Below are 12,500 nucleotides of genomic sequence, written 5' to 3' on the forward strand. Positions count from 1 at the left end.
CTCAGGCAGAATGTAACAGGCGCCACTTCTGTTCTCTAGCCGACTTGCGCTTGCAGCACGGCTCAAGCTTCGCCTGAGATGTGTGTGACACAGAGGTCCAGTGTGGCTGCTCTAAGCAGTTAACATGAGCGCCAAAATGACCATCAACTTATGTGAAACAGGAACTGCTGTGTCTGCCATGCCATGTGCTGAGCAGAATGAATATATTGATTGCCGGTAGCTTAATATAGGGGAGTATAGGCCTACCATCTGTCCCATGCCTCTTTGTGACAAAAATTTCGTTGATACAAAATATTGTTTGATATCGTTTGAAGGTTTTTTTTTTCAAACTATATTATAGTCTTGTCTCATCTTGTCAGCAATATGGCATGTTGATATCGTCACAGTTAGTGGTGTATGATGTTGGTGTCATTTCATCTTAGTGATGGAGAAAAGGTTGTTGACAAACATATTTCGTCTTCGTCCTGTCAGACAGAATTAACACTAACTCAGTGGTGCTGCACCTCAGTCTGGGATTGTTTTTTGTGCATCGATCCCTTCATCCTGTTAAAGTGCCGAGTCATATTTCATGCTTGGAGGAATGGCCTCCATCTTGGACAACAACAGGAGGGAGTGCCAAGGACTGGCATCTCTTAGCCAATGGAATCCCCTTAACGTAGACCAAACTGGCACTTCACCCTATCAGGCTCAACTGCCATCCCACCTTTTTTTTTCTGTGCCAGTCTGTGTGTCTGGCAGTAAATCAATGGTCAAATCAAGAACAGAAGCCCATGGGAAGTGGTTCTTATCGACCAGTGTCAAGAATTGGAATGGAAGGACCAAATTTCAAGTGCAGTCTCATGATATGATCACTTCCTCCTCTGTGTTTAATCAGACCAGGTGAAAAATATTTCTTTCCTGGTGGCGCTGTTGTCGTGATGGCACAGTTTTGAAGTCATTCGCACCAGTGCACCTCATTATTTTTTTTATTTTTTATTTTTTGCACTCGCAAGCCGTCATTTTTACTGGCATGTGCTGCCTGTGCATCTGTATGAGTGAGTGTTTTGTGTTCGTACATTTGAGTTCATTTTTGAAATTCCCCTGTTCGTTTTGTGCTTGTCGGTCCGAAGCTCGACTTCTTCAGTGTGTCTCCAATTCCCATCTCACTGCCACCTCATGAATGCCACCTCAGGAATTCCCACTGTCGTTGGAGATGAATAATGGCCTTTCCCAACTCTAAGACAACCTCTGGAAAGCTCCCCAAGCTGTGTGCTCAAGGTCTACCAAGCGATAACAGGTTCCTTGTCCTCTTGAGTATTTGCGCAGCAAACTGAACGAAGGAGAAGGATTGACAAGCAAAAACAGAAGCGTTAACTGCGGTGCACCAAGACGTAACCATTACCCGAAGGATGGTCAGAACTATGGCCTCTACTGAAGCCCAAAGTCATGGTCGGAAAGCCTCAACAATATTCTATATGATCAGTCTGTATCCTGAGAAATTGTTGAAAGAGGAAGTGGAACATAGTCAGCACTAAGTTTCTGACCCCTAACTATTTTTGTGAGGGGAGATAACTGTTTGCCTAATTTATCATTTATGCCTTTATAACAGTCCGTCACAATGTGCAGTGACGCCATTATCTCATCAAATCCGCTGTGTTGATGACAATTAAAGCCAATTTTACCCTTCAAATGTCTCCCACTACAAAAAAATGTGTGTTAGCCAAAATTGTCTGATTAAATGCAAGCCTTTCACCTACCGCTGGCCTTTGTCTTCGTAATGTTCTGTCTGCTGTGTTAATTAGCTGCATAAAGGCAGCGGGAGAGCACCGCTAAGCCTTGCGGACTAGAGCACTTTTCGAGGAAATCCTAATTCCTCCCCACACGGATGTACACTCACATGCACTAAAGGAATCTTGTATAGCAACACAGTTGCTGTAAGCCTCGCCAAGAATATGTAAGGCTCACTTGAACACGGGCAGTCTTATTCAGTCGAGACATTTTGTCATGCTGCAAACAGCTTTTTATTTATGCATTTCACTTTGCCTAAATACTTCTTGGAGCCATTAGAGCCCTAGTCCCTCCATCATGCTAATAGTTCCTCTTAGGCCTAACTAGAAAGCTACACCAGTCATGTATCTGAAGTGTTCCGTTGAACATTTAAGAAGACTGGTCTATTTTTTCTGAAGGTACTCACCGCTATCACGTCTGGTGTATTTACTTCCCATTGATTACAGTGGAAGCCAATTGTTGTAGCAGACGCACCGCGAATGGAACGCTTCAGTTACGCGCCTGGTGTAGTTACGCGTCTCTGTAATGATTTTGGAGGCCTAGCTGGTGATGGGATATCTGTTGATGCTGCTCAGGGGGGCAATGACATCTTCAGATGAGTCATGCTGTGTCATGCAAACCCCATGAACTGCAACCCCCCCCTGAGGTGGTTGTGTTTTGAGCACAGCATGGAATCTGCTGTTGGTTTTATAGCTCAAATCTCCCTTGTGTATCTGACTGCAGTAGCTTAGTTTTGAGTGTAAGTGAAGAGATGGGCGCAGGGTCTTAAAAGACATCTGGTACTGTACCATCCACCACCAACAGAGGATTTCATGGGATTGAGGAATCCCTCCTTGCCATTAACCAGTGTCAGAGAACAGCCATTATTCATGTGAATGTTCACTTGCACTAGTCCAGAGCTTGACCAGGTCAGCACCTGGTCAGTGAGACAGGCAGCGCTAATCTGCAAGCAGATGATGGCTTGTGTTATTAATATGGCAACAGTGGAGTGGCACTGCAGAGATGGAACAGCTATAGAGGATTAAGGCTGGAGTGTGCAGTTCAGCTGGACTTATACACCCCTAACTAAATAGAATTGAAATGTTCTGGCTCTTTGGCTTCATGCGATTTATTTGGTGGTGAAAGGAAGCCTGCTGGTCCAAGGAGAGGGTGGCACTGAACTCAAATTACCTCACCTTTTTAGAGGTGAATCCATCTTTGATATGACTGATTGTGAGCCTAGTCTGCTGTTGTTCGTTTGTATAATGTTTGCTTTTCTTTCGTGTTGTTTGCCTATCAGCTAGGCACTCCCACTGTTATTGGTCTGATCGCGTGGAGTGCAGGGTAGAGGTAGTGAACCAGCTGTTTGAAAGCTCGCAAAAATAATCTAGAATATTCTTTGACCGTATATGATACCTCTAACATTGAAATAGCCGATGTTACATCACTGACATCTCAGGTATGTGCATGTTATCATTGCTACTCTTGGCAGGTCGCCATGAAGGATAGTCTTATGGAGCATGTGTTTTTTTAACGGCCCAAAGGTGCTAATGTGATATGATGCTTGCCAAATATCTGTCCTGCTCTGCTAGACGATGACTGGTAGCACTGCATCAGACGGACTATGAGATAAACGGAAAGATTTAGTCAGATGTCATCGCTAGACAACGTGCTACTGTTACTGTGCACGTTTTTTTTTATTTTTTAAGAGACGTTAATGCCCCTCCAGAGGCTTGGAATTTATACTTTTTTAGTTTGCGCTCCCAGCTGAGCATGATCCCCAAAGCTCCGCCATGCCCTGTCACAAAACCCTGATTCACACAAAACTTTTCACTTTGCTCCTTAGCATTTGTCATTTTCTCCGAGGGCCAACTTGACAGCAGCAGTTCCACTCCCTCGCTAGCCCTTGGTACATTTCAGCTCACACACTTTTACAGCCCGAGGAGATAATGGGTGGTACTAGAAACAGCTGAAGTCAGCAGGGAGGATGGATTCTGATTTTTTTTACCTCCTGCCTGTCGCCTGCTCATTGTAATGTGTCACGATGGGTCAGTGAAAGAAACCCTTCACTTTTTTTTCCGAGAAAAGATGTCTCGGGGACCATACCTGGAAGCTGGGTACTGCTGAACCCATTTTCCTGTCATCTTAGGTTTTCCAGTTAACTAGACTGAGGCCACCATTTTAGGTGATAAAAGTGAGTGTCGTTTAGTCATTACGGTACACAGGGATTTGGACATTACAGTTGTCAGTGTATTCTTGCATCAGCCCCTTTGCTTCTGGATGAAGGAGTGTTGCTTTGGGGGGCAACCACCACGGGGAGGAGAATGAATATTTATTCAATTTGAACGGCAGACATAAATCTCCATTAACAGCCTCAAGAACTTTTTTTGAAAGAAATCAAGCATGTTGCTCAATCAGCCTTGAAGTGGCTGCTGCCAGTCAATACATTGTTTGTGTGTGTGTGTGTGTGTGTGTGTATGTCTTTCTCTGTATGCTTTAGGGAGGGGGTGAGGACAATTCTGAAGAAAAAGCTAATTTTAGAGAAGTGTCAGAAACGTTGCGTTTCACCGCCCACTCATCTACGCAGCTTCTCAAAGAATTTTGTGCCACTGGGTGTCAAAGCTAATCGCTGTCAATGGAGGTCTCATGCTGCTTCTTTCTTGGAAATGAGCAGCACTCGACATTTGACATCCTAGATATACAGTATGTGTTAACAGTGACTAGAATGCACTACACTGTGCTATGCTATGCTGCTGCCGCAGCTTTTCCTTTAGGGCAGTTCTTTACACATGGCAGCATCTTCTACCTGTCTACTATATTGCACTCTCAGTAAGTGTTCTTAGAATGTTTGACCCTTTGTAGCAGGCACTGGGGATCACTTTCGGCACCAGTGTATCAGAGAAAAGCTCAATGCCAGGTAGGGTTCCAGACACTGCAAAAGCTATCAAATAAAATCTAGCCAAGTGTTATCAATCTTATATCGAGATCAAATCATCTGGTTGCTATTATTTTCAGTATAAAGAGACTTGCCTAGGACTTTCTAGTAATTTGACAAGAGTTTGATTTATTTTAAGACATCTCATCCTTAAAACGAGCAGATTTTGTCTCTCGTCTCTCTGTGCGTTGAGTAAATTTGTACTGATAAGACTCCTTGAAATAAGTCAAAGTCTTCTTAAATTAAGTTCAAAGTGATATTTTGAGAGTGCTAGTAGAGGTTGACATGGTGTTTTTTTCAGTTAGCCTATTATCTGGTTTGATTTGCATTGAGCTCAATGAGCACCAATGTCTTCATAATGTCATCGTTGGTCATATATTTATGATGTGAAGCACTTTGAAGGACCATTGTGTTTGATGGTATGCTTATAAATAAATGAAATAAATTTGAATTTGAACTATGGAGAAGGAGGAAGAGTGGTTTCAGAATGGTGCAATGAAAACTTGGTTGGACATGTTTCTGAGAGCCAGGTGAAGTCTTGGGTCTTCCCTTTGTGCCCTATGCCCCCACTGCGGTGTTGAATCCTACACAGCAGAGATGAGGCAGGTCTTTGTGTCTGGCCATTTGTTCTGGTGAATTCCTCACTCTGGGGTATCTCGTCTTTGTCTCCTTGTCAGCTGGCACGATTTTCACATTTTTTCAACATGAGCTGGCTCATAACTTTATGTTTAGCTAAGATGCTGGGATGCCAGTTTATCTTATATCTGTTGTGGTCTGTTCTGTGTGTTTGTCTGTGTGTGGGTGGGTGTGTGTGCGTGCGAAGTTGGACAAATTTCGCCTCCTGTCGTGTGATATCAGTTGAGCATGTTAGTTGCTTCTGTCTGTGTGGGTGTGCACATGTGGGAAGTGAGCATTTAGAAAACATGATGCTTTCCACATGTGTCTAATTCTGCAAATTCCACACCATGTGTATGTATCCATGCATCAGCATTTCAGTGTCTAAAACTCTGCATTTGCGTCTTTGTATGTTTGTTTGAAATGCGGATATTAGTGTGCTTGTTTCCTCATGTGAAAGTAGTATGTGTGCTTGTAAGCAAGTAATACTGGAATGAGTTTTTGGATGAATAAGTGTTTGTAAACATTCTCTCTCTCTCTTTCTCCCTCTCTCTCTTTCTCTCTCTCGGCTGTTGCAGTCATGCGGGTCTCTGAGCAGCTCTGAGGGTTTTGAGGCAGAGTGGGAAAAATGGAGTCTTCTTCTGAGTCCCAGGGGGAACCTGAGAAAGCTCTGGTGAGTACACGGCAGTCTGTCATCCGTATCTGTACACACACACACACACACACACACACACACACACACACACACACACACACACACACACACACACACACACACACACACACACACACACACACAGACCATCAGACAAAAACAAAATGGCACACAGACACATTTTCACACCTTCTCATGGTCGCCCTGGCTGGCTCGCCAGACATTCCCTGAGCTCCCATTGCCATTTGGGCGGCTGACATTTGCACCAACCCTGAACCCTCCCCTCCCCGTCCCTCCCGGGTCACGACTCGGTGCCTCCCCTCCTCAGATCTCTCCCGCTGTCATGTCCTCCTTTGCTAACGCTAAAGACAGTGGAACGTAATGAGGTCATCAGCATAGTATAAGCCTCCCACCTGCCATGAAAAACAAGCAGAAGTGCTCGTGCTAGCGCTAATGATCGCCAACCAAGGGAACCAATGAGACAGCAACGCATAGCTACTCTTACTGTGGAACGCCATTAGATAGATAGATAGAATACTTTATTGATCCCCAAGGGTAAATGACTTGCTATGCTAAAGATATTACAGCCCTTTAAGATCACTTAAGGTATCCTAATGAGATGATCATTGGCGTTAGGGAACAGGAGAGAGATGAGGAAGGTGTGGGTGTGTGCCACTAAATGACGAAATTAGAATCTGTTTCCTCTCCACGCTATTTGAGTTAAAACATTAAAAGGGTGTCCCATTTCAATACTGAGGTACCCAGGCCAGTCGATGAAGATGAGGTTTTCTCTCAAGAGGCTGAAGGCAATGACTAGGCAAATATGTTGTCCTTTTTCTTGTTTTTTTCTGCCTTGTCTCCATGGGGTTTGTGGTCCTCGGTGACCTTTTACTGGATGGCTTAATTTGACACAAACACAGTGGGGGCCTCAGGTGTTTCCCAGATTGCCCCAGATGTCATCCCTTTGTGCGTCACACTAGGGTGCGGGATCTCAAATACACACACACAGAGACACACACACACACACAGACACACAGACAGACAGACAGACAGACAGACAGACACACACACACACACAAAGGCAAAGTAATCGTAAACGAACACACTCACAGTTTCTAGTTATCAACTGTTCTCTCATCACACGTGCACAAACAAGGCTGACACAAAGGGCACAGCAGCAAGGGCGCCACACAAGCTCCTCTCTCTCTCTCTTTCTCTCCTTTCTCTCTCTCTTTCTCTTTCTCTCCTCTCTGTGTGTGTCTCTCTCTCTGTCTCTCTCTTTCTCTCTCTCTCCTCTCTTTCTGTGTCTCTCTCTCTGCTTTCTCTCCTTTCTCTCTCCTCTCTCTCTCTCTCTCTCTCTCTCTCTCTCTCTCTCTCTCTCTCTCTCTTCTCTTTCTCTGTGTCTCTCTCCTTCTTTTTCCACATCCTGAGTGTAGCCCACGAGCACACACATCGTATCAGAGCTGGTGCTGTGCCTGGGGAACGGCAGTAATACGACACCGGCACAGAGTTTTACCTTCAAAGGGCACAGTCACAACGGACGTCTGATTTCTATGCTGTCGAGGTGCACATTCTCAGGCTTAGTATTACCTTCGGGTAAATCCTTGAATCCGCCGCATGAAATACACAGGGGGAGATATACAGTCGGCGTAGACATTGAGAAAAATCCCCTTGTGTGATGTGCGACGGACATATCGACAGCTTTGACGGCTGTATCATTGCTTCCATGCTCTGCGTCGGGTTGTGTTTGTGTCATGGTGACTTTGAGTTAGCAGCTGTTAGCAGCCGACAATCTTCCAGTGTCAGGCCTCTTGCGGCACAGATCTGGGTGCTGGGTTGCAGCTAGCGGCAGCATTGGTATTCTCGACATTTCCGTCATAATCCTACCCAGCTCATAGGGCACCTCGCTAATGAGAAAGGATGACTTCTGATGGCTGAGACAACAACAACGGTGATAGTCTGTCTCTCTTTCTGTCTCTTTCTCTTCTTTTGATACCTCTCTATCTCTTTCTCTCTCTCTCTCTCTCTCTCTCTCTCTCCCTTTCCCTCTGCCTCAACTTGTCCTTCACACAGTTATAGATTCAATGGATTATTGTGTTGGAAGTAATTTCTCAACATAGAGCTCCACAGACTCAGGGGAAGACAATCTTGTATCTGATTCAGTTGGCTGGGATTTCACTGCATTTCATCTGACTGAGGTATTTTGATCCCTTGGCCAGGCACCCCTGACCTGTTAGCAATCAGGTCCCGACCATCACTTGGCTATTTATTCTGCTGCTTAAGATTTTGTTCATAGCAAAGCTATACCATCGACAGTTGAAGTACTCTTTGTCTTTAAGTGATGCTTCATCCTGACTCCCACTTCTCCATTGCTGATGACATACCCCCTCCGTTAACACCAGGGCTGGATCTCTCAGTGTTTACAGCACAATAAGGCTTTAATTGATTGCCTAAGATGCAGCAAATTGCGCTCTGAATAGGAATCGACAAAATGGTGTTACTTTGCCGCTCAGGGTTATTTCCATCAATCAGGAGGAATTGAACTTCACACTTTCTCCTCTCTTAGTCATCAAAAAAGTTTGAGACCTACCGGTCATCTTTATTGGAAAGGCAATAATCTTTTTTTTCTTCTTCCTCTCAAGCTGATATGTCCACCCAACTGAAAATCCTTTATTTATGTATTCGTTTATTTATTTATTTATTTATTTTCTATGTAATTTCATTTCCCATTGCCCCTCAGTATCTTTCTTTCCTTCCAAGGCTGAACGTTATCAGATCATTTTAATGCGGTCCACCCTTTCAAGGGTTTGGCTACTCTGCAGGGTGCAGCCAAGCATGGCAACGATCCCGCTTGTGAGGCGCTAACGGGCTAATGCTAGCTTCTGCTGCCCTGCAACCAACCTCCTCGTCACCCCGTGGCGTGTGGAATCCACAGGTCGATACTGAGTCGCAAGTAGATGCCATCAAAGGCGATGGAAGGCGTTAGAGCTTGCGTGCGTGTGGAGGCGGAGGGGGCGGCAGCTAAAGATTAGGTGTTGAGTCAATGAGTCATGACCTGGCGTCCCCAGACTGTCTCCACCGTATAGGGAGGTTTAGAACTGTAACGGAGCTGCGTATTTATCCTCTACAAGGAGCCTTCCTTTCAGACCTGTCGCCTGAGATTAGGGGTCTGAGAGACGTATGATGATTTTTAAAAAAAAAATTTTACCAGGCGCATAGAATTGTTGAACTTGGAGTTCATGGATTGAAGTTCCTTCTTTCTCTCACACATTAAATTGTGTAAGAGGATATATACACTTTGTTTGTGGGGAAGTGTAATGTCCTTATTATGGCAGCTGGATGTGTGTATTCTTGAGATGATGCAATGAAGATTGCTGTTTGTACTGGTCTGTGAAACTCTGCTGGTCATGCAGCTCTGAGTATTGTATAGCAGGAAGCTGTTTTCCTGTTGATAAGAAAGCAAGCCTGAAGGGCTAACATGGGCTGAACAGCAGTGACAAGTGCAACAAAATGCAGACGGGATCCTGCAACACCACCGCCACATGTAGTCGCCTGTTCTTAAACAGGATGTAGACAGGGTGTAAGGTCAACTACGCGGCCTCATCACCGGCCATTGACTGTGCAGGGAGATGAATGATGGTGCGGCTTTTGCAGTGCCAGCTTTTTGCCGCCTAAATGTGCCAAGTCATGTGGCTTGACGTGGCGACAGCTACAGCTACAGTGACGAGTCCCAGCCTGAAGGAACCGACGAAATCAGTAAACCCTGTACATCAGCACACACTATGGTCCCTAGTGTACAGGAACGCATCCTCATTATTCACTGGAGCTGTGCTGGTGTTTTTAAGCGAATCGTCGGAGCGCCGATCGCTGAGGCGGAGCAGGTGGAGGCGGTGGGAGGTTGGCGGGGTGGAGGTCAATCATTTATCCTGTCCTGCTGCCGCTGCTGTCGACTCGGGAGATGGATGGAACGTGCAATCTGAGAAGTGTTGGCGTGCTAGAAGTGTGTGTGTGTGTGTGTGTGGGGAGGGGGGATGGGGCACTTTGCCACTGGTCTAACACTCATCACACCCTCTTGTGCTCGTGCCCACCCGGGCTGGTCACTGAGTGCCCTCTCGGTGAGGGCTTTTCTGGAGGGTCGTATCGGGGAGAGGGAGAGGGAGAGTGAGAGCCTGTCGGAGGATGACCGCAATGCTGATGAAGTGTGGGGTCAGCCAGGTCTTACCCACAGAGACGTGTGTGTGTGTGCACATCCCCTGCGCAAAAGGCCAAAGGCATCGCTCCGCACCCTCTCTGGGGCTAGAATCATTATTAATGGAAAATGAATTGATGAAGCAGAGAGCTGCTTGAATTAATGAAACGTATTCTTTTATCATTAAGTCTAATCGCCCATTTAGACTTTTTTAATGGCATGACCTGTTGTGTAGGGAAGGCAGTGTTTGTTCTTTTCCTCCCCACTTTTATGAGCCTAGAAAAATGTATGTTCCAGTCTTCCTGGGATGAGTTACAGGACCTCGTTCTGCACAGTAAGAGTGAGTGGAAGCTGGTCCTGCACTGTGGACAGAGTGAGTGGATGCTCGTCCTGCAGAAGCATTCTTCCATGAGAAGCATTCTCCAAATTCTCACCGCACTACTACCCATTGTACACTAGCACCCATGGTAGCACTTGCGGATGAATAGCGATGGCAATTTAGCCTGAGAAAAGGAAAAAAAGCGGAAAAAAAAGTCTGAACCTCGTTTTATTGTCTGTCAAGCCTGGGGAGGCTGCTTGCGTCATGAGTCGCCTTGGATCCACTTCTACGGGGGCCTCTGAATGCGGCAGCTGGCATTCTGGTGCAAATGAGCTCCGCTAGCTAGCGCGGCAGGGTTGGGTTCGGGGGCGCCAGGCGGGCACTCCTGGCCCGGGCGCTTGGTGGCATGGGGCACTGGAGGAGCTCTTAGGTCTGAGCCGGAACACTTTATCCCCTCCTACAGCTCACACACTCTGTGTCTCTGTCTGTCTCTCTCTCTCTGTCTGTCTCTCTCTCTCTCTCTCTCTCTCTCTCTCTCTCTCTCTCTCTCTCTCTCTCTCCATCTCGGAGCTCAGTGAGAGTGTGGGAAAGGCTGACGTTTTGTGGCTATGCAAATTGGTTTTGCCTTTTGTGTGTGTGAGTGTGTGTGTGTGTGTGTGAGAACAAGCGTGCATGCCGTAGCCATCTATTCAGTTACAGGATTGCCCTGTGTATGTGAGCATTTTCTTGGACTTCAGGATGTGTGTGTGTGTGTGTGTGTGTGTGTGTGTGTTTGTGTGTTGTGTGTTGTGTGTTGTGTGTTGTGTGTTGTGTGCGTGTGTGTGTATGCTTTTGTGTGTTCCTGCAAGAAAAAGAGAAGATTTACTTTCTGCCTCCACTCTGTGCTATCTCCCTCAATTCTGAGTTCAGGGAGATTTGAAGTGAGATTGGGAAGAAAAGGCAACAAGAAAGAGACTCCAGTGTTTTGATCCTGGCTAGCCTTCTTTTTATTTTCAAACGACCAGACTGGTCTGGATGAATGAATGTCGCGATGGGAAACCAAATTGCCTAAATGAACAGGAGCGAAAGACAGTTTGGGTCTTAATATTCGCCAGTGTTTCAACAGCAACCATGGTGACAATGACATCATGGAGAACCTGTGTGAGACCTTAACACTCTCTAACCCTGACTCTCTAACCCAATTGGATTTAGACTTGGGGGTGTGGGTTTTGAGCTGGTTATATGCACACTATGAACAGTGGTGGGACAGTGTGTGACCTCATCATTGCCACTGTTTTATGTCATGATACTCGTACAGCCATTTCACAATCTTGCCATTGCAGCTGATACAGTACACAGGCATAGTACCTCATGCTGTCAGTGTCCACACACATTCATGTGTTCTCATGATTCTCATGCAGTGATGCAACACGTACGTTGTTGTGTCTTTTTATTGTCATAGCGACGTACTTTGTGTTTGATACATACTGACACTTAGACTGAGACATGTACTGGGAAGCTGTTGTGGCAAACGATATCACATGTAGCTAGTATGAAATAGGACATCTGTCATCAGGTGAAGGCGGCCACTTACAGTAGGCTACGTATGATAATTTGTTCTTGTTAGGTGAAGGTTTGGTTATGACCTTTTGACAACGTGTTGCAGACTGTTTTGTACAGTCTATGATGCAGCAAAGGAAACGAGCATGTGACCTAACCATCTGTTCTTCAGCCTCTATTTGGAGGAAAAGGCCTAGCTTTGCCTTGCCTTGAAGCACTGTGTGTGTGTGTGTGTGTGTGTGTGTGTGTGTGTGTGTGTGTGTGTGTGTGTGTGTGTGTGTGTGTGTGTGTGTGTGTGTGTGTGTGTGTGTGTGTGTGTGTGTGTGTGTGTGTGTGTGTGTGTGTGTGTGTGTGTGTGTGTGTGTGTGTGTGTGTGTGTGTGTGTGTGTGTACGTGTGTGTGATAGCAGACTGGTGGAGGGAGAAATGAGCCCTTGAAGGAGAGTAAACACTGTTGTTTAACAGCAAAGCCATTAGTCAGGATCGCATTTCTCACACAATCT

General features: G+C 45.8%; 1 protein-coding gene across 7 annotated transcripts in view; it reads left to right on the forward strand.

Moving 5' to 3' along the window:
* Positions 1–12,500, forward strand: part of osbpl8 (oxysterol binding protein-like 8) — a 99,400-nt gene that overhangs the window by 15,242 nt on the left and 71,658 nt on the right. For all 7 annotated transcript variants that reach the window (XM_062517672.1, XM_062517676.1, XM_062517677.1 and 4 more), the window contains one exon: positions 5,875–5,969. In XM_062517672.1, the coding sequence (XP_062373656.1) occupies positions 5,925–5,969 (45 nt within the window). In that variant the 5' untranslated portion in view covers positions 5,875–5,924. The remainder of the gene's footprint in view (positions 1–5,874; positions 5,970–12,500) is intronic.

The sequence above is a fragment of the Sardina pilchardus genome, chromosome 17 (assembly GCF_963854185.1).
Source record: "Sardina pilchardus chromosome 17, fSarPil1.1, whole genome shotgun sequence".
In the NCBI taxonomy this organism is placed as follows: domain Eukaryota; kingdom Metazoa; phylum Chordata; class Actinopteri; order Clupeiformes; family Clupeidae; genus Sardina; species Sardina pilchardus.